The 26,663-nt window shown below is 37.7% G+C and overlaps 1 protein-coding gene across 12 annotated transcripts in view; it reads right to left on the bottom strand.

The window, feature by feature from the left end:
* The window catches only part of Pak3 (p21 (RAC1) activated kinase 3), a 259,475-nt gene that overhangs the window by 56,400 nt on the left and 176,412 nt on the right, over positions 1 to 26,663 (bottom strand). For 7 of the 12 annotated variants that reach the window (NM_001431558.1, NM_019210.2, XM_087599257.1 and 4 more), the window contains 3 exon segments: positions 7,724 to 7,761; positions 8,589 to 8,742; positions 14,097 to 14,197. In NM_001431558.1, coding sequence (NP_001418487.1) covers positions 7,724 to 7,761; positions 8,589 to 8,742; positions 14,097 to 14,197 — 293 coding nt within the window. 12 annotated transcript variants of the gene reach the window in all.

Genomic DNA, 26,663 nt, shown 5'->3' with positions numbered 1-26,663 from the left:
TACTTTATATCTCTTAAAAGAAAAAAAGCTACAGAAACTCAGTCACGGATTCCAATTTGTGTTGCCACTTCTGTGTATGGGACTTGCCTTGGAGTGTGGTTGATACAACCAGTGTCACTTATTCAGGAAAAGGATTGTTCCCTCTCTGGGCAGTTATCAGTTGCAAATAGCTTCTCTGCTAGAGATGGGGATTTGTGCCTATTTCTTTTCCTTCATGTTGGAATTGTATCTGGCTTGTATAAAATATATCGTTGAATTAATTTTAGCATTTATTTTTTAATTTTAAAATGTGGTTACTAAAATATTTCAATTATACATGTTTATATTGTATTTTTTAAAGATTTATTATATATATATATATATATATATATATATATATATATATATATATATATATGAGTACACTGTAGCTGTCTTCAGACACACCAGATCCTATTATGGATGGTTGTGAGTCACCATGAGGTTGCTGGGAATTGAACTCAGGACCTCTGGAAGAGAAGTCGATGCTTTTAACCACTGAACCACCTCTCCAGCCCCTATATTTCTGTTGAAGAGTGTTACTATGGGTATTTTTAATTTTGCTTTCTCTTTGCATATTGTTTTCCTGTTTATGCTACTAGTTTTGCTCCCCAAGGTGATCCTAAAATGAATTTTCATTTCTTGAGGTCAGGACTCTTGAGGCATCCTATTAAAAAAAACTATTACACAGAAGAACTTACATCTGTTCTGGAACATCAATATGGAAACTTTATAATCTTGTTAATATCTACAATGTACTAATATGGTATAATTATGTATTGGATATGAGCCTGCACAAATGATCTATTTTGAGTAAAATACTGTAGAATTTTTACAAAGTATTAGACTGAAATACATGTTCACTTGATGATTTTATTTATGCATACATATTTATTCCTTTCAAATTAAAATTTAATTGTATGAAGACTGGCCTACAAAGTAATGGGGTTCCCTATGACATTTTCACGCATACTTCACTTTGGTTGGTTCTCCATCCGCCTGATACCCCTGTTTTCACTGTACCCCAAATTTCAGTATTGTTTCCTTTCATTTTCATACCACACATGTTTTATTTCTCTCCAGTTTCCTTACTTAATGCCCCTTTTTCTATCTCATGTGTCCCTTTCAAGTTTCTTGGGTTAAGCTCATAACTCCTTATAAATACTCATATTTAATAATTAGAAACTAGGATCCACATATGAGAAAGAACATGCGGTTTTGTCTTTCTGCACCTGGGTTACCTCCCTTAACAGAATATTTTCTATTTCCACTCCTGAAAATTTCATAATATCATTTTCCTTGCAGCTCAATAGAATTCCACTAAAACACTAACTTTTCAGGGACTGACTAGTCCAGAGATAAACTGATGTTGGGTTATTGTCATTTGCTTTGATAGTATGCTACAGAAAGTTTTCCTCTGTTTCATGCCTGCTTAGCAACAACACACCAAATCTTGGAGTTAGAGAGACCATTCCGTTGGTAAAGTGCTTGCCATATTGGCACAGGGACCTAATTTTGACGCCCCCAGTAATCACATCAAATGCTGGACATGACAGCATACACTTGCAATCCAAGCACTGGGGAAGAAGAGGTTTGTGGACCTGTTCAGGTCAGTAGCTAGCCAGCCTAGCCTAGTCTGCAGCCTAGGTCCTAATAAGAGACACCATCTCAAAGGTGAGGTATTCTCCTGAAGAACACATCTGAAATTGTATTATAGTTTCCACGCAGGCTCCTTCTCTCTCTCCCTCTCTCTCTTACACACATACCACTCACCAGTGTCCCAATACACAATGGAAAACTACTGTGCTGTTTAAAAAATAAAATCATGAAATTCACAGGGAAATGGATGGAACTAGAAGGAAAAAATCATCCTAAGTGAGGTGACTCAGACTCATAAAAAACCTATGGCATGATTTTGCTTATATGTGGATGTATATGTAGCTGTTAGGTCATTGATAAGCAAGGTACGACCTGTAAAACCACAGAGGTTAGGCAGAGAGAAGGTAAGGGACTAGGGAGAAGATCTCCCTAGGAAGGGGTAATAGAATACACAGACATGGATGGAGAGTGTGTGTGTGTGTGTGTGTGTGAGTGTGTGTAGTGATAATATCAAACAAGGATAGGGAGGGTGAGGGAGTAAAGGGGACAATATTTGGAGGAGCACATCAAACTAAGAGTCATATAAGGAGTTGTATGGAAACCCACTACAGTAGAAGCTTCCTAAAATATATGCATATATAACGGGTATCTAAATGTAATTGCTAAATATTGGAAAAGATGAGCTTCAATTGGACAGCTCTTGTTACCTCATAAAACCACCAGTTCTAGAAATGGATGACATCTAACCAAGTTGCTGTCCAAAAGAGTCCCATGGAAAGCCCCAAACAACATAGGCTATCTCTCTCGACAAGACTGTTGGTTGCTCTCCACAAATTGATCATAAGGCTCCGTGGCTGAAAATAACACCTGCACAATTCATCGAACATAGAGAAGTCATGCGGGTGCCTAGCCAGAACCATGATGCCTACTGACATGCGTTTGTGTTACTAGAAAGTACTCTATAAACTACCAAAGGAGATAAGTAGATACTAATCCAGCTACAAACTATTCACTATATAATGGTGACCTGCTTGCAAGGTGTGCTGGTGTAATACCACAAAGCTCATAGGAGTAATCAACCATTGGATTTAGTATCTACTCCATGAAATGGAACCCATTCACGATACTGCTTGAATGCCAGTAACATGGGACTGAATCGTCCACAGACTTAAACAAAAACAAAATGCTAGTGTTCTGCCAAATGAATGCAGGGGTAGAAGGACTCCTAATCACATTCTGCTACACTCATTGATCAGTATCTTGCTCAACCATCATCAGAGGAGATACGTCCTGAGGTAGATGGGAACGAATGCAGAGACTCACAGATGGACACTGAGCAGAGTGAGAGGCCTTGGAATGAGAGGCCTAAATGAGAGGCCTCCATTTACCTCAACCCCCACCTCCTATGGCTCAGGGAACTCCAAAGAGGAGGAGGCAGAAAGATTATAAGAGCCAGTGGAGATGGTGGACATCGTGAAAACAAGGGCTTCTAAAAACAGCAGGACTCGCACACAAGAGACTGTGGCAACACATACAGGGCCTGTATAGATTCAACTAGGTTCCAGTGCTGAGAGGGGAAGTGTAGATGAGCAGCCATCCTTAACCCAGAAGCTATCTCCGATTGACAACCACTTGTGCAGCAAAAATTATTTTTCTTCATCCTAGTCTCACTGGGTATAAAAAGCACTCTTAAGGGCAGGTCCTATGTCCAGTAGTATATGGCAAACACAAAACCAACTCAAGTGGTATTTTTGGAGGTTCTTTGTATGATAAGACTTTTCAAGGAACTTTTTTTTTAACCTTACAGGTCTTTGGCGTATATATTACAGTTTTCATTTTGTGTTTGCAGGGAATGCCTTTGTGTGCAAACATGTATGTCTCTGCATCTATGTTTCTAGTTCTTTTTCTTCTGCTCTTCTGTTTTTATTTGTTTCTTTGATTGTTCATTTTGTTTTATTCTGGTCTATTTGCATTTTATCTTATTTTTATTTTTAGATTCATGCTTGTTTTCTAGTGAGAGAAAGAGAAAGAAAGGGTGTAGATTTGGATGGGAGAGGAGGCAAGGAAGACCTAGGGGAGAAGAAATGATAATCAGAGTATATTATATGAAAAACTCGTTTTCAATAAAAGAAAAAAGACTAAAAATGTTGCAGATTTGAGAGTTCTACTCTAGACTCCTATTGGAAATACAACCCTGGAAACTGCATGGTGTCAGAATTTTTAGGCAACTCTGATGCACAATCAAACAAAAGAGCTACTGATTTAGACAAGAAGAACCAGTATTACAAATACAAATGGAGAAATCTGTAAATTACATACCCAGGTTCTTGAGGCATTAACTTTGGCATATTGTTAGTATTTCCTTTTACCTTCTACTTGGATAGAAGCTTCAAATTATAAAGGTATAATTTCATTATGAACAGTATAATCAAAACAAAATATTGAAGTCAAAAATTGGCTGGAAATTAAAGGCAAGGTTCCATAGATGGAAATACATCTATGTTATAAAGAAAAGGTGCTATTTAATGTTAGAGAGATGACATTTTTGGTAAAATGCTTGCTTTGAAAGAATAAGGATCTGAGGCCCAATTCCCAGAACCATTAAAAAATGTTTAACATGATAGTATAGGCCTGGAAACCCAGAACTAGGGAATCAGAAAAAGGTAGACCCCTGAAAGTCACTATCCAGCCAATCTAGCGGAAATTAACAGCTATAGATTCAGTTAAATACTCTGCTTCAAAAAGTAAAATGGATCTTGGGTCATTATATTTGCCTGGCATGGATCTCTTAACCCTACACATGTGTACATGCATATGTGCACATGCTCACAACCATATACCATATACAATCACATAAACAAAGGTGAGCAGTAAGGAGCATAAGACTATAGGATATGTCACCAGATCCTATATTCAATACACAGCCAGAATTTTAAAACATAGAGAATACAACAGTGCTTGTATTTTATTTTCCACTCAGGATACTAAAAGGTGCCAAACCTTTTGATAAATTGAGTCCGTATATAGAGTGTTCAGTTCCAGTTCAATAACTCAGATCCTTTTTGACATCTAAGTGCATACAGAATGTACACTGTGAAGTATACTCTTTATATTAAGTAACTGAGCGTCACTGGAGTGAATCTCATTGAACTTAAGGGTCCAATTCAGTTCATTCAATCAACAGAAACCTCATCTTAAGCACACAGCTTTTTAAATCAATTATTGCTACTTGACTTTGTCAGCCTTTAAAAGTGTTTTGCTTGCATGTATGCCTGCATTGTACTGTGTGTGGTGAGTGGATGATGTCCTGAGTGAATTGTATTATTGACATAGGCATGGCCATGACAAGAACCCCCAATGCCTCAAATCCACAAGAAGGGCAAGGCCTTCTCCTGGTGAAAGTATGGAGGTTGACAGCGCATGCGGGAAGTTATCAATGAAAGCGTCCTCCTCATGGATAACTGTATTCTGAGACTGGTCCCCTACAGTGACCTCCTACCGAGATTAGCTAGCCTGTCTCCTTGTTCAGCTGTTTATCCTAAACTGCCTCCTAATTCAACTGCATATAATACACAGGGTGGGTTTCCAGGCTACAGATTCATCTCTATCACAGCACACAGTCTACTGGACCCAGCTTTTGTGAACCTCTTTCTCATTTCTTCATTCCTCATTGCCACAATCAAGTTAGTTCCAAAGCCATGGCTGCAGAGGCCAGAAGAGGATATCAGGTTATCAGACTCTGTGGCATTAGAGTTACAGATGGTTGTAAGCTACCATGTGTGTACTGGGAATCAAACCCAGGTCATCAGGAAGAGCAGCTAGTGCTCTTAACCACTGAGACATCTCATCAGCCTACTACACATGGGTTTGAATAGGAACATTATTTGTAATATGTAAGAACTAGACAAAGTCTGAAAAGCCTTGAGTCAGTGAATGGTCAAACAGTGATACATTCCTATCTTAGAATACTGGATTAATACAAGTTGTAAATGATTGACACCTGGGAAAAGGGAGGCTCCCAGGAGTCTATAGGGGTGACCCAAGCTGAGACTAATTAGCAGCTGAGGATATGGGGACTGAAGTGGCCACCTTTTGTAACCAAGTAATACTTCCAGTGGAAGAAGGGGAACACCAAACCACCCACAAAACCTTCAACCCAAAATTTGTCCTGCCTACAAGATGAACAGCGTAAAGACAGAGCAGAGATTGAAGGAGAGTCAACCAATCACTGGCCCAACTTGAGACTCACCCCATAGAAAAGAGCTAACTCCTGACACTATTAATGACACTGCCATGCTTGCAAACGGAGCCTGGCATAACTGTCTCCTGAGAGGCTTCACCCAGCAGCTGATGGAAACAGACGTAGAGACCCACAGCCAAACATCAAGAGGAGGTCATTGCATTTTGTGGAAGGGTTGGGGGAAGAATTGGGGTCAGAGGGGTCAAAGATACTACAAGACCTACAGAGTCAACTAACCTGGGTCCATGAGGGCTCACAAAGACTGAACCACCAACCAAAAAGCATTCAGCGGCTAGATCTAGGCACCCTACACATCACATTTGTAACAAATGTGCGGGTTGGCCTTCATGTGGGTCCCCTAACAATTAGAGTGAGGACTGTCTGTGACTCTGTTGCCTGCCCCTGGACCCACTTCCCCTAGCTAGGCAACCTTTCTTGGCCTCAGTGGGAGAGGGTGCACTTAGATGTGAACCTGCTGCGACTTGATGTGCCAGGGAAGTTTGGTACCCATCGGGGTGGTCTCTTCTTCTGAGGAGAAGGCAAGGGCATAATGGAAGAAAAGGTTTGTGAGGGTGGGGCTGGAGGAGAGGAGGGGCAGGGCTGCAATCAGGATTATAGTAAATAAATAAATTAATGAAAAATAAAACAAAACAAACCCAAACACCAGATTAGTGACTAATAGGGGCTATGTTGAGAATTGATTATGGTGGGAAGCATAGTATTAAGAGTATAGGAGCATTAGATGTCTTATAAACCTTGATTTTCTAATGTTTGACAGAAGTGGCCTTGACTGTAAGTTTTCAGGAGCATTTACTATTTTGTTGCCAATCTGAGTAAACCAGAAATAATTTTCTCGTTAAGGAGGAATCTCATGTAGATGATGGTGATGACTTTCCTAAGGCACGGCTAAAAGAGCTCCAGAGATATCTCATCTTTATTTCTCCTTCGAAAACAGGAAATTGTTAAACTAAGAGGTTGGCAAGGTCCCTTGTAACATGAGCACCCTGTCACTATTATGATGTGTTTACATATGACTGCCCAATATGGGAATATCACTGAGAAAACTAGATACTTAGGCTATCTTTTTCAAAAATGGGTTGTGTTAAATAGTGTATACTTTGAATATGAAAATTATAGTGCCTTTGAATTTTTAGCTGTAAGAACAATGATGCTGTAGTATTTCCACTAATATTACAATATAGACAAATATTTTTCTATAAAATATTTTTGTTAAATCTGTGAATTCTATGTAACTTGTTATAATTTATATCAACATCTCTATCTATCTACCTCTCTACCTATCTATCTATCCATCTGTCTGTCCATCCATCCATCCATCCATCCATCCATCCATCCATCCATCTATCTATCTATCTATCTAGATATCTATCTATCTATCTATCTATCTATCTATCTATCTATCTATCTATCTATCTATCTTGCTTTTGAGACAGAGTTTCTCTGTATAATAGTCCTGGTTGTGCTAGAACTCACTTTGAAGAGCAGGCTGGCCTTGAACTCACAGAGATCTGCCTTCTTCTGCCTCCAGAGTGCTGGGATTAAAGGCATGTGCTACTACACCCGTTACAAGTGTTATATATTTTTAGACTTGAAAACTGTAGATATAGTAACAGTGGTGTATAAATTGACAAAATACAAAGTACTTTTTATAATAGATAAAAGATATTTATAGGTATATATTAACTAGATATATTATATAAAATAGAAATTTATGTTTCTAAGTTATACTTTTTAAAACTGCTTTTAAAATTTATGTCTGAAAATTGGACATATGAAACCAAATATAAGTAATTGTATTTTTAGATCTTAGGTTACAATGATTGTGAGAAATAATTTTTGACTTACCGACTGATGTGCTGCTATATATCCATGGGCACTTTTATCTGAAAAGTCAGAATAAAGAAAGTCACCTTTGCTTCATAAATTCTACCTAAGAAACTGCTCATCACCAATTAGAAGGGAAATTCAGCAGTAAATTTATGACTAACGGCATGGTTTTGCTCTCTAAAGTAAATCATATTAGGTCCTAACCATATTTTCAGCAAGTCCCTTTACAAATTTTAATAAAGGCCTCATTTCATCTGGAATAGAGATATGGTATTTCCTCCTTTCTATGGTAAATGATTTGCTCTATAGAGCCAATCCAGATGACTTTTCTCAAAAAATAAAATTGATTAACTAAACAAACTATGTATATAAGAGTGAATGAAGTCACAATTTGGGATTAACACGGATATGTACACTCCAGCAAATGGGAATCACAATTTGGGATTAACAATGCCATTACCATCTTTACCAATAGGAGACACTGATAACTTTTTTCCCCCAACTTGGGGACCTTGTGAAAATAACCTGATAAGCACAAAAGTTGTCTTACATTGTCATGACACAGGTGAATTAATATATTTCTAGAGATCATTGTTCATCCTTCTACTCTTACTTTGTGATCATATTCAAGACCTCATGCTAAATGACTGACTACCTTCATACTTGTGAAGACATAGAACCGTGATTGCTGACCACTGCCTCACTGAACCATTTCCAGCTAAAAACAAAGCTTCTAGCCTTAATGTCCGATTCCCACGCCATCAGCAGGTTTACTTACACTGCTGCCATTTGCGGAAGCTACTGAAGCTGACTTCAATATGCAATAGCTACGAGGCTCTGAGAACTGGCACCGTCTCCTTTGATACCCTAGAATTTCCCTTACCTCCTGATGTAAAGCTCATGTATTTCTGGTTGTTGACTGTTTCTTTGGAGTCGTAAAACTTGAGAACATCCAGAACAGCCTGTGGGTTCTTCTTCTGTTCCAGTTTTGTAATGTTGGAGGTTTGGAGCAGTCGAGCCCATTGTTCAGGAATTCCCTGTGGACAACCAAAGGGAAAGAATGGCTGCTCAGAACATTCATCAGGAGCACGTGCATGTTCCAGTAAAGTTCGTCACCAAGAAGCCCATGCTACCTGTTGGATTACACTTGGGAAACTGAAGTTACAGTCTAGATTTAACGTTAGTAACTTAATAATGCAATCATTCTCTTCTCTAATCAAAACACATAGGTAAAACTAGGATCCAACTTAAAAAGGGTGGTGAGAGTATGATCGTGATAAAAACAAAAAGCGCATGAAAATCACCTCCATATTGACTCTGCTCATCCATGAAATGATGTTTACGGCTTAGCTTAGTTTTTTTTCTGGTGACTCAGGGCAGACATAGCAAGACTTCTCTAAATTTGTGCACAGTACAGTATAGTGCAGATCAATGGTTTTTTTTTTTTCTTTCATGACTGGAGTGTCATAAGCTCTTTTTAGGTATCTTTGAAACATAATATTCAAATAAAAGGAAAGTCTGACCCTTGGTCTGTTTCAACTTTTTGTTTGCAAAATGTAATTTGGGGGCCCTAGGGCTTTATAATGAGGTCCAATTGGGAGGAGAAAAGCTACAATTGTGGAGGAGCAACAACCACTGAAACACTCAACAATAACATTTATGCTGCTTTGGATAGTTCTCTTGCAGCTTTCTCCAGGGCATGCCTTCCTCCTTTCCTCCCCCTCTCCCTCCCTCCCTACTTCATTGGCCACATAGAAGTTGGGGACCAAACCATATCAAAGCCTTGTGAGAATTTGTACTGAATAATATGAAGCACTTAGAGCAGAGAGGGGGGGAATATTAAGAAAAATAACCAAGGAAAATTATTCAAAATCCAGAGATATGAGCTTTACACCAAACATCTAGCATTCTTTCCTGCACTTTCAAGCTGAAGATGTCCCCGGTTTATAATTATCCAACCTCCAAGAGCATCTTGGAGAGAGAGAAATGGACACACTGTTACTGAAGTGCATCCAGACACAATTTAGATGGCTTTGTCCCATGAAGTCTCGGCAAAACAATGTGTGACGTGGGCCTCCAGAGTTTGGGAATGACAACAAAAAAGAGTGAGATAAGCCAAGCAACGAGTCTACTGCACACACATGAACCTGCTACTGCAGTGTTATGACATCTCAAAGAAGCACTTTGATGCAAGCTTCTTTTGGGCCTGTGACGCACCTCTGGGAGCTTCCCTGGGCACATCTGTGAGCCATAGAGATCTGGCTGTAATGGACGTAAATAAAGAAAGAAAAGAAAGTTAAAACAGAATGTGGGACAACTTAGAAGGTGGGAAAAGATGAAACCAATGGGTCTGAATTGGGGGGTTCCCTTTTAAAGTGGGGCAGTTGTGGAAATAGGGGGGTGGTATTGACTAGACCAGGGACAGGACGGGATACAGATTTAAGAGAACAGAGAAAACAATAGTGTTCCAAAGTTTGAATATATAATTCCACTTTGGACCAGATGGTTCCTCAATAAATAGGCAATAGTAAGAATTACCATTAAGCTATTGGGGAAGTTACTAAGAAGCAGCAACAAGAATTTGGAGGGATAAAGGATGGCATCATGAAAAGCTTCAATAATCACTTGTAAGTTGCTTTTATAACTGGGTCGTTATGGATAGCCAATGGGATAAACTTACAAATTTCAGTTTCCAATTCTGGTTATCTAATTTCCCATTTCATATTGGACTTACCTATGTGGTTAAAACTCAAAGGACGCCTATGTAACAATATTGAGCTTTATTCTTCTATATTTTGTAGCTAAAACTATGGGTGGCTTAGAGGAAATTATACTAAAGCCATCCTTACAAAGGCAGACACTATGCTTAGGTTTAGTATGCATTTATATTAGGGAAAGGGAAGACATTTCATTTCAAACCTTGCATGAATAATTTCCATTTAATGATATAGTTCCAAACCCCACTTCCCCCAAATAAGATCAGATATAATTTAACATATTTGTCTAATTTAAGATATCTCGAATGCTTAAGAAACATGCTTTAACCCAACTGCTTTGATTTGGGATACATGTCCTTGATTCCTGGCATTTATGGTTATTCCAAGCACAGTGAAACAACACTTTTACATGCATTTATCACGCAGTTTGATGCTAAAGCCTTAAGCCAAAAACTGGAACTCAGGAGCCCATGCATGATCCCAGTTCTGATTCTAAGTGCAATTAATAGCATTTGGTTAATACTGTAATGGCCAAAGGAGTTATTGAGTGTTACAAATCCAGGTATGCATTGCACATAACCACTAAAGCAGACTTCACTGGCATGATCATTACCATAATCATTAGAATATTCACAGGTATTATACATTCCCATGGCACTTCGAAACTTTTGGGAAAGTTGTGTGATAATCATTAGACAGCAAAAAAATGCTGTCAGTTGAAGAAGTTCCTCCAGATAACGCTACTTACCACATACTACAGTGCTGACATAAGTTATCCTTTCTAAGCTGAGACAAACTAGTTTCTCAATGAGACCTGATTACTGCAATTTGAGCACATGCCACAATAGCACGTAGTCAGAGAGTCATCTTATCCCTCCAAATTGAGGAAATAATCTAAACTGTTAGCCAGCTAAGGAAGACCCAGGAGTCAGAGCATCAGAAGCAGGAGCACATGTTGATGCCTATGTACAATGTACAATCACAAGTGGGTGTATGTCAAGCTGGGGAGTGTCCAGTGTAGCCCAGGAGAATGGCAGCATGATATAACAGGCCAAGCATTTATCTTATTATAAGAAATGATAATTTATATCACTCATACCAGTTTTCCCTCTGATTGACTTGAAGCGACCGTCACAGGTCTAGAGGTCTGGAAAGGGGAGTTCTGAAGTATTTGGGACAAAAATGGCAATATAATGGGTAAGGACTTGTAATAATTTCATACACCAAATCTCACCTCCCATCCTAATTTTAGCTTTAGGGTTCAAGTGTATGCCCATGTAGGTATACAAGGTTATATAAGCCAATTAGCCATTAGGGTAATCACCAAAAAACATATCAAACTAAGGTTCAATTATTCATAAGAGCAGGCTTTTGTAAAAACAACTTGTCTACAGTTTAGCAAATGGCTCAAAATTCAACAATAATCAAATTTCACAATATGATTTTCCCCAACAGACAATAACCTAATGGTATCTATGGCAATTAAGACCCGATTTGAAATTCTACCAATAGAACTGCTAAAGGCTGATTACTTTGCTAGTTGAAGAGTTAAACATGCTAGGATATTAATTGTAAATTGTAGGTTAAGATAACAAGGAAGGAAGAATTTGTGATCATTTAAAATATGTGTAGAAGTAGCTGCTAAAGATGATCAAAATGACAACAAAGTACTTCAAATTTCTAAATTTGTTGTCTGTCTGTCTGCAGTCAATGAACTCCTATTAGTGGACTGGAAAAAGACATTTCATTTGAAATGAATTTTAGAAGAGGATGTTGTTCGGTTTGATTGCAGCAGGACTAGAATGGCCATCTCTACCTACCTATTCTACCTTATTCCTCTCAGATTGGTCTTTTGGGTTCTAATTCAGACCACAGTGGACAAGGCTTAGTGCTGCAGACAGCAAGATGGTGGTGATTTAGTCTCACTTTACTTCCATTCAGAACCCAGAAAGAATAAAGAAAGGGCTAATCATGGGGAAAACATGGCAAAAGATGTCAAAAAAGGCAGAAGAAATAAGGTGTACGTTAACCACAATGTTAAATGAGAGAACATTCACAGCAGAACCTCCAAAGGAAAAGAACAAGAAAAGAAAACCAGGAATAGCAGCAAATAAAACCATGAGAGATTTAAACAGAAGAAAAGCATAGAGGAACTAAAAAAAAATGAAGCTCTTAAAATAAAAGAGACAAGAAGTTGTTAGACAAAACTAGAAAGTTTGAGGGCTTTTCCTGTTTCAAATATCAGAAAATTAGCTAGATTCTCTTCAGATGTTTTTAAATATACAATGGTCAGATCATAAAAACATTTTTTATACAGTGGGAAAGGCAGTGAATGGGTGGTAGGGTTTATAATCAGTTTGTGGTTTCTAAATGTGGTCAAGAGAATGTTCTAGCAATGAAGTAAAGGATGGGCTCAAACTAAATGTCATTTAAGTAATGTCTTTGACTTAGATAACAAAATTCATTAAATTATATCTGTCTCAATTTCAGCAGTCTCATTATTTTTGAGCATTTTTTCCTGCTTGCTACTGAGAACATAGAAACACTAATTTATGAGGCCAAGACATTTACTCTGTTTCCATTTCATTCTTGCACTGTGTAATTCCAGCAATGAACAAAATAATTCGACTGTCAATTCAGCAAAGTAGCATAGTTCTTCAAATCGAATTGCCTTGCTTCTTATCCCTTTAACCGCACAACACAGTCCATTCACTAACCATTATGCTACAAGACAGGAAATTGGATTCTCCAATATCTATAAATTTATTGCAGCTTAGCAAACCAAGAATTATTGTGTTGATTTTTATCAAAGTTTTAATTTTCTAAATTTATTTGAAGCTCTTTGTTGTTTCAGAATGTACATGGTGAATGAGTTGCTTACTAGTATAGAACAATTAGCTAGAATATGGGGTCGTATTTCTAGCAACGTCTTTCCTCTCACTCATGTAATAAAGGGGGTGACAAATACAACTTTAGAGGAATAAAATGGCAAGTATCTGAGACATTTTGAGCCCTGCAATTGTTCAAAGAAGAAACAGATCTAGACCTGTCATATCCAGATAATTCATATTGGTAATTATTATAGATGATTCATACATAATATATATGTAAAATAGTCACATAACTACTAATACATCTGTAATGTACAATATTTCTTCCAGAAACAGGGGGATGGTGGTTTTGAATGTTTATAAAAGATACCTACTAATAATCTTAAAATCAAAGGAGAGACTAGGCAAACTTTACAGAGCGTTTTGGTACTGTAGTTAGCAGATCGGTATAATTCAGGGCCCAGTGGAAAGCTTGAATTATTCAGATGAACTGCCTTCACCAGCCAAGTTGAATAAATCAGTCTTTGATTCACTTCACATGACTAAGGAATAGGTTCAGGCAGGGTCTCCTTACCATGGCTACATTTCCTGTGTCTTGGCAAATAAATCTCTTCAAATAAATTGAAAATTATAGGGTCATAAGACACTTGTGTTAGGATATACAAATTAATTTTGTCAGTGTTGTTGCCTGCTTCCTATTTCCATGTGTGATTATCCAGGAAAAGTCCATCTTCAGACTGACATTTTGGAATACAACAATCCTTACTTGAAACCTATTTCGTAAAGAAAATAGGTTTGTTTTTTTTTTCATGGCTTACAAAACAAAATAAGGAGCTTACTTACAGTGAATTCCCCGGTGACTGCATCAAAACCCACATGAATCGTATGCTCAAAGTCTGAAGGAAGAGAGATCTCTGGGCGTTCTTTCTCTTTCTTCTTATTGGCTAAAGACAAAATGTTAACATGTATTTATTTGAGGTATATTTTTGGATTCCAAAAACTGCTTAAGAAGGCTCATCAAAAACGATTACAGAGAGAAAATTGACTGATTTAAATCTTAAGTTTAAAATTCAAGACTCACTATTTTCAGGCATATATGTACTATATACTTTAACCTCAGTGAAGACTCCATTGTTTATAGTAAGTCTACTTTAATTGATATTATTCTTACTGAACAGTGGGCAGAGACTTCTTCGCAGTCCAAATTGCTATGCAGCTTTATATTAACTTCGTGGCCATTTATCAACTTAGTGGTCAACTGTCAATTGTACTTGTTGAGAGGGGCAAATGGAATAGGCTTCCCCTGTTCTTGTCCCACTGAAGTAACTCCTGTGAACTTTGTCTTACTTTCCCTCATTTCTGATCTCTCATCCTTACCCAACATTGCTACATGTTTCTCTAGTTCTACGTTCTGCATTTCTTCCTTATGTAACCATTATTTCTTTGAGTATCCTTGTGCTTGTTGTTTTACCTTTGCTAGGGATGGTTTTGTCCTTCTGCAGTTTTTCTCTACACATATTCTTTTCTCCTAGACACAAACCTATGGCGAGAAACTTGCTAATCTGGCTGACAGAGATAGATCAAAATAGTGTAAGATACTTTACACAATTTGAGAAGGCGGCTTTTATTTTTGTAAAGAACAATCGAGAATTATAAATACATAATTCATAATTTGTAAAGGTTCCTTGGGGCTTTGGAAGTGATTCAGTTGGGTGCAGTTGCCTGCTGAAGTCATTTCATTCATGTCAGAGAAACCAGATCTGGGTATCCTCTGTAGAGCAAATTCTACTGAAGGAATCTGAAGAAATTTAGAACACCTATGCCCACCAAAAAGTAGTAAAGATATATACATAATTTTGCATTTTCTTTCAGAAGTTCATAATTCCTCTGGATACCAGTCGAAGAGCCCTTGTTATATGTCCCATGTCTTTATATAAAACTTCATTCATGGTTTCTTTGCCAATAAATAAACTCTCCCCTCCTCTCTACTGGCTGCACAGTTATGACATACTGTCTTAGACATAAATACTCCTCGTGACCAAATCTCTATACAGATTTGACTCAAAGTGTCTTCCAAGAAAGTTGCTTGACAAGTAGGAAATTTTTGCCTTCTTTTGAGGCCAAGGGCAAAAAACAATAAAGCCAAACTTGCTCCTCCTGTTTTTTTATCTCAAGGAAATACTGCTGCTATCCAACCAGACTGGAGGAGTAGCATGGGCTTAGACTCCTCTTTGGGGAGGAATGAAGCAAAGAATAGATTATTCTTTTCCACAGATGATTAGAAGAAATGATTAAAGCATACAAAAATGAAATACAAAACATACTGACATTCATAGGATGGTGTACTTTAGTCTTTAAAATTGTATTTTCCTTTGGCTCTTTTTTTGTTTGTTTTATCATACTAAAATTTGTTTTAGACTTACTTAATTTTTTATTATCCTTTAGATACCTGTTTGTTTTCTAAGAAACAGAAAGGAGTGGATCCAAATGGGGAAGGTTAGGGAGGAACTGTAAAGAGTAGTACTAGAAGAAACCATAATCATGATATAGTGTAGGAAAAAAACTATTTTCAATAAAAGACAAAATTAAAATAAAAACAGTTGTATATCCAAGTCATACTATTCCCACATGACTACTAAGTAATCTTACGTTGGCCCAAATAACAAAACCAATATTATGGGAGCCATCTTAGATTTTTACTATGGTCACGATTTTTTGTTTTATTCTATTTCCTGAAATAGTTTCAGAAGTCACTATCTTTGTCCAAGGCATTGGTATTCCCCCCCTGGCCCACTGCCTCCAATTTTGCTCCCTTTGACACCTTTCTCTATTCTGTGACAGGATTCTATTCTTACCTTTAAGAACCTTATATGTTCAATGCATTATGAGTTAAAATTCATTCTTCCGAACTTGGTATCTAAGAGATTGCATGACCCGATCACAGTTTACATATCTAGCTTCTACTGTTGCTATGGAACCCACTGTCCACGTTCATTTTATGCTTTCCGGAGAGCTAGGTTTTCTCTTACCCCCAAGCTTTTATTTGTTCTAGGCTATGACTTGAAACACTGAATTTTTTACCTTTATCTCATGTCAGCTCTCTATGGATTACTCCAATTTGATTGTTACTTTTTATTTTATTTTTGTTTATAGTGTTGGAGATCATATCAAAGATTCAGAAAAATTGGACACAGCACTTTACCAGTCCTTTTCTTCCTATTTTATTCTCCATGTGCAGAGAAAGTGCAATGTTCTTGTTTTATGGCTTCACAGTACCACCCAGTATATATTCTATGTTTAGTAGTAAGCTTAGCACTTACCAATACTGGATTATTATGTGCTCTGTCTCTCTGGCTAAAATTCAAAACACTTGGCCACAAACCTCACCTTAACTCTTACATTCTCTAGCAGCTACATTGTGCCTGACTATTCAATAACCATCTTTTATGGAAGACTCACCAGGAAAAAATTTCAGCATTACCTCATTCAAACTATATACTCAGCTTTACCCAGATGACAAATCAGAACTAGTCTTTGAACCTAATCCTCACTATATTCCAAGAACCTAAGCTCATAATCCACATAGCTAATGACTTGATGGTTTTTCAAGGAAAAAGGAAACAACCTTTGCTCGAACTCTCAGCAAATATGTAGAGATTTAATGGAGCTTAGATATCTGATTTTTATTTTGCTTCATTTCTTGGGAATTCTACGATGAGTTTATATCCCCTAAGAATTCTGGGAACCTTGGTCATGTGTCCTAAAACTCATGCTAACTTAGTTGTGGGCTAAGATTCAACCTGATTAAAGTTGGTATTTGTAGGGGACAGAAATCCAAGTGAGCATCACTTTCTGTGTGTAGCTTTCATATTTTACCAGAATAGAGAGAAAAGCTTCAGATTACTGGCTGTATCACAAACTGGAAATGCCATTTTGCTTTGGGACCATTTAAGTATGAATAAATTTTCCTTGTTGCCTTAGGGCTAGCTAAATCTTCCAAAATCTAATATTTTGCCATCTATCTTTATTCTATCCCTGTATAAAGGAACAAAAGCCCCTCTTGTAGTCTATTGTCCCTTCTCTACACAATCCTAATATTCTGTGTTTTCTCTAGGGCTACACCTTATACCATTAAGAGAAAACTGTCCTCTACTTTAGAGCTATTCATTAAATGCTCTCCTCTTTTCTTGCCCCGGCTCATACATTTCTCTATAAGTTACTATTATCTGGGAGAATATAAGCTAACAATGATGTGTCACAGCCCTAGCCTAGATGCTTGGATTGTCACTTATCTGATGAGGGTGAAAGCTTCCTCAGGTATCCTAGTGGAAACTGTTTAATCTTCTCTATCCAAGTCCATTCCACCTGCCGGAATGACGTTACACTTTCTGTCATTTTATTCCAAAGTGTTTATCTGAGGTCAATGCTTTCTGTACTTTCCTACAAATCCCTCTCCCTTTGAGGTCATTGCCACGCTCGTTTCTCATTCACGCCCCTGCATCCTTTGGAGACTTTTGCTTTCCTGGCTTCCTTTCTAATCTCTATACTGACATTACTCTAAAATAGGAGATATTAGTGGGTAATATCTCTTCATGACCTTTCCTTCAGGGGATCCTTGACCTTCCTCACATCTGATCAGTGTCATCTCCTTTCTATTCTTTCAATACACTCTCTACATCATCTTTTAAAGGAATGGTTCTCAGTCAGGCTTTGCACCAGAATACTATGGAAATTTATCTACAATTTCAATGTCTGGTGTCTACTTAGAACCGTCAGGCTTTTCAAGGTAGTAACTGGACAAATGATTTATATACTCCAGAGATAAGATATGGCTAGGGTGGAGAGTGCCAAGTACTCTGGGTGGTTTTATTAGCCAGAATGACCTTTTTTTCTCCTGAAATATTCAATCCTGTATTTTCATGCTCTAAATAGAGCTTCTCGTTCTACTAACCTTATAATTTTGTCAAACCCTGATTCCTATATCATTTCCACAATGATGTCAAGAAACCCTACATTCTCTGGTTCTCTCTATTTTAAGGCAATGTTACTACCTCCCTGGCCTACATTCTATGGTGCATCATGTAAATGGCTTCCACTCTATACTCTTAGGAACTCTCACCCCATGACCTCTTCTATCAGTTGTCTGGCAAAGTTCTACCTTAACACAATGCAACCCTAAACTCTCTCCATTTCTATCCTAAAGTTTCTGAGGATTGCCAACTGGAGGAATTATCTGGCAATAGTGTACTGTATTATTATTAAGATAACAAACCCTAATTGTGACACTAATGATTCTGGGAAGATTATTTTTCTTCTTCCTTCTTCAGTCTTTCCCTTTCTTCTGGGCTTAAAAGACATGTTGAGATTTCTCCATTCAAAAAATAAATAAATAAACCCTTCGACCTCCTCATTCCCCCAGCTTTCTCTTGTCATCACTCAGTACTTCCTTGTGTGGGTTAAACGTCTACAAAAATCAATTTATACTTTATCTTTCACTTCTCCAATAACTGTAATATCTCCCAGAAGACACACATTAATCTATTTATTTCCCAAGTGCCGCTTTTCACCTTTCAACCGCTGTCTTCTCAATAAGAACCAACATCGTTTATCATAAATGTCTTGAAACTTCTCTACACGGCTCTTTCCTAGAATCTAGTTCTATATCTCGGGCTTCTCCTTTTAGGACTTATTATAAGAGGTTTTTCCTGTTGGTTCTTTAGATCACATTCACTACTAGCTGCCTTAGGCCACCTCGCCTCATCAATCCACTCTCCCTTGAGCCATGTCTTCAATGAGCCTCCTTTATCCCAGCATCTACACTATCAACATGCTTTAGGTATTTCCCGTTTTGCCTCAGTGCAATCCCAACCCCACTGTAGTTAACTTGCCCTTAGCCATCTCCAGTGTGCGGCATCTCTGGCTCTTTATGGCAACTATTTCTGATGCAACAGGAAACTACCTTTCCTGGCTTTCCTACCTAATCCTTCTCCAGCTCCTCTTCTTGCTACCTGATCCATTACGCACCTTTATTAGTCCCCCTTTCTAAACGCCCTCATCCTCCTCCAGCTCCTCTTCTTGCTACCTGATCCATTACGCACCTTTATTAGTCCCCCTTTCTAAACGCCCTCATTCTTCTCCAGCTCCTCTTCTTGTTACCTGATCCATTACGCACCTTTATTAATCCCCCTTTCTAAACGCTGCGCCTGTATTTCCTAGGCTATTTCTAGTGACACTGGTCCCTAAGTTAGTCATTGCTGATCTGCATTGTCCCTCCAAAGCTTCATCATGACACACCCTCCCATCCCTCATACTAGTTAGTCCGAACTTCTTGTAGTTATATTCATGACCCATCAGGAAGCAGTGTTTCAGCCTTTGCAATGCTGCTCTTTGTACTAGAATCTCCACTTACTCCTTATATGGATGGCTAGCTATACTTTTTGTATACTTTTAAATACTTTTTGTCTTAGGGCTAAGCTCAGTTTAGTGGTCATCTCATTCAGGAAGCCTTCTCTACCTGCTTTAACTTCCAATCTTCAACCAATTTCCCTGTCTACTACTCTTCTGTTTCTATCTATCATAGTAAATTCTAATCATTAGCCAACTTGCCTCTTACTAAGTCATCACTTTATACCTTCTTTGCCCCCGAACAGTACACGACTCAATGTTTCATAACAGCTCAAATGAATGAACAAATGAATGAATAGTTGGCCTTTTTTGCATGAAATGACCCTATGGAGACAGACCATGATTATTTGATATGTATGATTAATGAGGAAATAATGACCTGGGTCCACCAAGAAGGCCAAGAAAGTGAAGGAAATTTTTGTAAAGGAATTTGCTGTTGGTGGTATTGATTTAACCAATTGGAGGGAACGACTCTATATTCATTCAGTTACATTTCATGTGAGATGACACTCATGCCAAAACATATATTGGCAACACAGTTGGGTAGAATTCAAGGAACAGAGAAACAACCAGTCTCCCCCAGGTGAAATTCCTCAATAATGCTGTTTGCATTTTGTAATTTGTTTTAGAAAGCTGTCAGGTGAGTCTTGTTCTAGGCGATCAAATTACTGTCTTCCCCTAAACTTCCAGAGTTTTGTTTTTGCTTTTCCTTCTCATTATCTGTCATAAAGTTATTTCCAGAATTACTTTTCAGAGTACTTTCTAGCTCCTTGAAAATTGAGCATGCAGGTAAGCAATAGGAATGGCAGAAGACAGGCATACAAAGCTTTTCTACAGATATTTGCCTTAAAGGCGCATGCGCATGCGTGCGCGCGCGCGCACACACACACACACACACACACACACACACACACACACGCACGCACGCACGCACACACACACACACAAATCACTTTTAAAACAATGAAAAGCATGCAATATGTTTCAGTATATGTAGCAAAATTAAAAAAAACACTTAAAGCTGCATTAATATAGAAAGACCAAAAGATAAGATTAAGCATATTTTAAAATACAGAAATAATAAATACACAGATTGGACAGTTCTCTGATGTAAACATTCCTTTCACCTGGCTATATGGAATAACAATCAGATTCCTTTCATTTTCTTTGAATCAGTCAATGGCTCAGTTAGGAAGTAAGTATTTAAAGTTCATTGTAGTGACAGATTATGCTAGGAGATTCATTAGGAATTTAAGCAATACTTTACAGCTGCAAATTCACTGGGAAAATGAGCTTAATAAAAGGGAACAATATTACCAGACTAGAGGAAACTAGGAAGTAAATTGGAATAATAGAAAGTAAATGTCTCAGAATAAATGTATCTTTAGTGGACAGTCTGAGTTAACTAGAGGTAGGACCAAGAAATGAGCCACAAGTACCAGAGACATAAAGAGTCTATACAGAAGTAGGAAAGACGGTAGAAGCAAAAGGTCAGAAGAAAGCATATATCAAACATCATAAATGAGAAGATAACAGTAAACACATGAGGAATAGTCTTGAAAATCAAGAAGGACAGAAAGATGAAACTAGAGATAATGCTAAAGCATGTGTGGGAAAGGTTTACGAGCAGGTGGACGAGATAATGGAGCCTTTCTGAAGACAAGGTAGTTAGTGCTGTGCTGTTAAGGTACCTAGTAGTATCAGGCTTCACCGAGGCTGAGAATGAACAATGGGTATGCAACAGAGAAATGAAGGAATCTACATATTACTACACCTTTCACTCCTAACATCAATGACTGGGTGTTTCCTGTAATGTCTCTCTGATATTCTGCTTCCCTCTGTCCCTTTGTGTACACATGTGCTTGAGCACGTATGTGCACACATGCATGTATTATTTTTCTACAGTTGGAAAATTTGCAAGGATAAGGAGCTTGCTCTCTTGCAGCATTCATCACTGTGCTGGACACATAAAAAGCCAGCACAACCCTTTTCTGGGTAAAAGACACAAGCAGTTTAGACATGCTCCAGACTGTCTTACTTCTGCACTGACACATCAATAAATTACATTCGTGTTTAACATCAGAATGCAACTCAGATTGATGGCTCAGCCACTTGCTCCCATGTCTCTATCTCACAGTATCCCATGAAGCCTTTAAGGTAATGGAAATCTAATAAAGCAATTTAATAGGCCACTTTCATTGGAGTCCATGCAGATTTGAACTTTCCTGGGAAACAGCTTTATTCAACAACCAATGGCTTGGCACAAGAGACTCCCTCCCTGTTCCTTCTGGTGTGTATAAGTGGAGCACGAATACCCTTTGTAAACAGAAGGAGCCACTCTTGGCAAGGGAAGTGGGCATGACTGGGTTAGAGATCCACCACACTCACAAGCCTATTTTATAACTCAGTGTCCATACTTTTATTTTTCTGGGAAAGCTATGATGGAAAGACGTAACAACTTTTTAAAATTTATTTATTTTTATTTTATGTACACTGGTGTTTTGCCTACATGTATGTCTATGTGAGTGTTACATCTTGAAGGTACAGACAGTTTTGAGCTGCCACGTGGATGCTGGGAATTGAACCTGATCCTCCAGAAGAGCAGTTTTTAAAGTGATCCACAGTCTCTGGATGACGATGTTCATTTTTCCTGACAGGCATTCCTTCGTGAGTTGCACCTTCTTTATCTAGGTGAGAGATGCTTTCTGTGATGCCCAGACTGTCTTTAAAATGTTGCCTTTGTGGTTTGTGAGATTTAAAATACTTTACTATATAGTTAACTACTAGGACAGTTCATTAAATATGGAATTGCTGCTCTTTTTTTTTTCATTTTGCTATTATTTTGTTTCATCCTCTGGTTCACAGTCATGAAGCACAGTGTGCACTGTGTTGTGACTCTCAAGTGGAAAGCCTCCTGAAGCTTTTTTTACTTGATTAAGTTTAAGTATCTCACAATAGTTCTTCCTAGGGCAACAATAAGCCTACAGGTGGTGTCAAAGAGGTAGGCGGTCTTTGTGAAAGCAATAATCCCAGGGGAACTGACTTCTGCCAAGCTTCTAGTCCCTAATGCATGGGCCTACATAAAAATATCTTGTTTGGTGAAGACCCAGAGGAATTTCTTACCTCCTGAATTTATGGCATGTAAATCTTTACTTACTCAGCAGGAAAGGTAATTGTCTAGATTTTACATTTGGGAGCCTTGAAATTTATTATTTTACAATTGAGAATATTTGAAATACTGTGTGGTAATGGCAATGGAAAATCAGGCATAAAACACCACTTTTTTTCCTTCGGAGGTAAAATCTAATCATTAATTTCTTTTTCTTATCATTGGCATTGGTTTCACAAGCTTTAATAAAAGTAAAAACACTATTTTGAAAAACATATCATTTGCTGCGATATTTACAATTTAGTCTGCACTTTTATTCAGGTATAAATCCAATAAATAATTGCAAATAATTTCAAATGATCTTATCAATGGGCCAGCAGACTTACTTTGTTTCAGGTGGGAAGGAAACGTAGTTAGTTATAGTGATGAGACAAAATATGAAATATTACAAACAGCAAATGTTTGCAATCTGCTGTCTTTACAAATGACTTTTTTTTCAATGTTTTTTAATTTATTTCTGTGTGTGTGTGTGCGCGCGCGCGCATGCACGTGCACATGAGTGTGTGCAGGCACATTCATCTATGTCTTTGTGTGTCTGTGTATCTGTGTGTGATGTGTGTCTTTATGGGTTAGTAGGTATATATCGTGTAGTGATTAGAGGACAACCTGCAAGAAAAGGTTCTCTCCTTGTATCATGAATGTCCCTCAAATGGACCCCAAGCCATTGGTCATGGGAGCAAGTGCTTGTTTAACCATCTCATCTGCTAAGTTCTTTTTTTTTAATTTAAAAAATTTTAACTTATTCACTTTACATCCCACTCACTGACCCCTCCAGATCACCACCTCTCATAATCCTTCTTCTTGGAGAGGGTGGGGACCCCCTGGGTATTCCCTCCACCCTGGTAATTTAAGTCTCTGTGAGGCTAGGCACTTCCTCTCCCACTGATGCCAGACAAGGCAGGCCAGGAAGTAGAAGCTACCCCACCTACAGGTAACAGCTATTGGGATAGCCCCCATTCCAGTTGTTCAGTACCCACATCTGCTATATATGAGCAGGGAGGCCTAGGACCTGCCCGAAAACACCACTTTCAATGTTGGCTCCAAATGCTTAAAGAAATTGACATTGAAGTGCAGGTAAAAAGAAAAAAATTACAAAATTAAAAAGTTTCCATGTAACTATTTCTTGCTTAAATCTAGCATCTTGGACAAAAGGCATACGGAATCTGAACAGAACAGCAAGACTTTTCTTATCAAGCGAGGAACCCAGCTGGCTTAGGAATGAGTGAGTGCAAGAGAAGAAACAATGGAAATTTCTTCTATTTTATCTTAATACACTTATCTAATGTTTCATTTTATAAGCATCAAACATTAGAATTGTTATGGGAAACAGTTTACAAGTCTTCAAAAGAACCCAGTGATGGCAGAAAAGTTGTGCGTTTTAAAAAAAAAAATCTAGTTGCGTACTGCTAGTAAGGTGAGCTAGGAGCAAGAAAAGCCTATGAGGAAATAAATGACCAAGGTCATTGCTGCTAATTGACCTATGTCTCCTTTTCTTTGCTTTAAAAAAATTCCACACTTGCATAGTCCCCTGGTTAAAACATATTTTCAAAACAAGTTCAATTACTTTCATTTGTTTGAACAAGAAATCACTGAACTATGGCTTGAATGTTTACTAGGGCTGCCAAGTTTAAATAGTGGGTCAGCTTTGTGGGAGTCTATTAATGCGTCTGAAATGGCTTCCTGTATAAAGTGGCTTCAAGGAAAGCCTTACCTCATAGGTGGATTGAGGAACACGACTTTAAACCTTAGTATGTAGTTGGGAGAGTACAGTATGTAAAGTCTATTCTCCTTCCTTTGGGAAGTTGCTAAAAAAAATTCACAGGATCGAAGTAGCCTCTATGAATTTTCTTTATGTATAGTTCATTTCCTTGGGGAATATATTCAGCTTATTTCCTTCTGTCTGCTCTTCGGTAGCTATAAAGATAGCATGAACAGATGAAACCTCAAAGTGGTACCTGATTCTGCAGGAGGGGTTACAACCTTAGCTCATGAGCTGGATGTTTCATGGACATGATCGGATGAGCACAAGTAAATGACAGGCCCATGTTGAGGCATGTAGTCAGCCCCTTTGACACATTCATAAATGTTTCTGTCCTGGATTATATATTTAAATGCTTTAAGCTTATACTCTCATATCTACAAAAAGGGACGAGAACAACGAATGTGTGGTCCCTGAAGCACAGAGTGGTATGCAGGTAGTAGTCAGCAATAATTATTTTCTATATACCACAATTTGATTGTTATCCCATTATTTTCTCCTACACCTCCAAGCAAAGGGGCCATCATTATCATTCCCAAGGTCACTAAACCAGATTACACACACACACACACACACACACACACACACAAACAAATTAAATGGGTTCTCTAAAGACACTGCCCTTCACAACACTGCACCTCTTCCAAAACATACCTGAGGCTCAAAAGCAATATGAGACATAAAACACACAAGTACATGAGAAACAGATGTCATGAAGAAGAGGCTAGTTTGGAGTGTAACCTCTTTCTCATATGTCTTCCCAGTCTTAACTCCCTAACATTGATTACCTTGGGTGCACCATTTTATTTTCAAGGTCCTTGCTATATTTCTTTGCCTCATTTCTTTCTCCTTACTGGTTTCTTTATAGTTATATATTTATTAATGAGCTTATTTATTCATCTATGTACTTATTCACCACATAAGAACATAAAATGAAGCTGGAACACATGCAGGACAAAGTGCATACAAACCAAGAAGTGTCACTGTAACTGCTAATGTATGAACCATGTATTTGGCTCCCAGCTTTCTAGTAGTCCACAAAAAAGAAACATAAACTGCCCCCCACTTCACGCTTCCAGAGAGTAAAATCAAACCACTTATTTACTATATTCATTTCTTAGTTTAAATCCTTCAAATTGTGTATAGTATAGTATCAATAAAACAGTGCCAAACTGTGTCTCCTACATTGTTCTAACACCAAGACTCAGCTCATAGAGCAGGCTCCAACAATGACAGAGCCTCAATCTCAAAATGAAATCTCCTCCATATTTTTTTCTTTTACCTTTCTCTTGTTCCATTTGGTCAATAAAATGTATCTATTAAAGAGATTTTCCAAAACAACCAACCCATAGATGTTCTCTAATACACACAGAAATTTTTCAGATGTCCCTGTGTGGCAACCAAATGAACTATTTTCAATTAAGTAATGAAGTATGTGCTATATATAATGGAAAAATATTAGGAAAAGTCCCTAGATATCCAAAAAAGGAAAGGGGCTAAATTAAGCATGATGCCACTGTATATTTATATATTGTACACCATTAAAACTACATTTATAGACTTTAAAATTGAGGCAAATATTCTTGAGAAAATGGTGAACAGAAAAGCAGAATACAAAGCTGTATATATACATATATTAAAAATACTAAGGTATAAACCTGTAAAACACACACACACACACACACACACACACACACGAAGAATCTAGAAAAAATCCACCAACATGTTAGCATAATTTCTGTGATTTATGATTATGAGTGATTTTTATTTTCTAAATCTTTCAAGTTGACAGTGATGAATAATTTTGATGATATGATGAGCAAAAGAGGTCTATGAGGAAAAAATTGATTTAGGTACCATTGGCTTGTACAAGTCTAAGAAAATTTTCTTTCCTTTTTAAAGTGTTCTGTAATTGACATATAGGTTCCAGTCATAGCAAAAGGTACTTTAAAAAGGTGTACATTCAATAACCTAGTTTATTCTTTGTGGAAGTTGTTAAATTCCACAAACACAATAATTATACCTTATAATTACCTAGCAGTAGTTAATTTTGTATCACTTAGGTAATTACAACTAC

The sequence above is a fragment of the Rattus norvegicus genome, chromosome X, assembly GCF_021556685.1.
Source record: "Rattus norvegicus strain SHRSP/BbbUtx chromosome X, alternate assembly SHRSP_T2T, whole genome shotgun sequence".
In the NCBI taxonomy this organism is placed as follows: Eukaryota; Metazoa; Chordata; class Mammalia; order Rodentia; family Muridae; genus Rattus; species Rattus norvegicus.
Note: the sequence above shows the minus strand (reverse complement) of the source record. Positions and strands in the feature narration are given on the sequence as shown.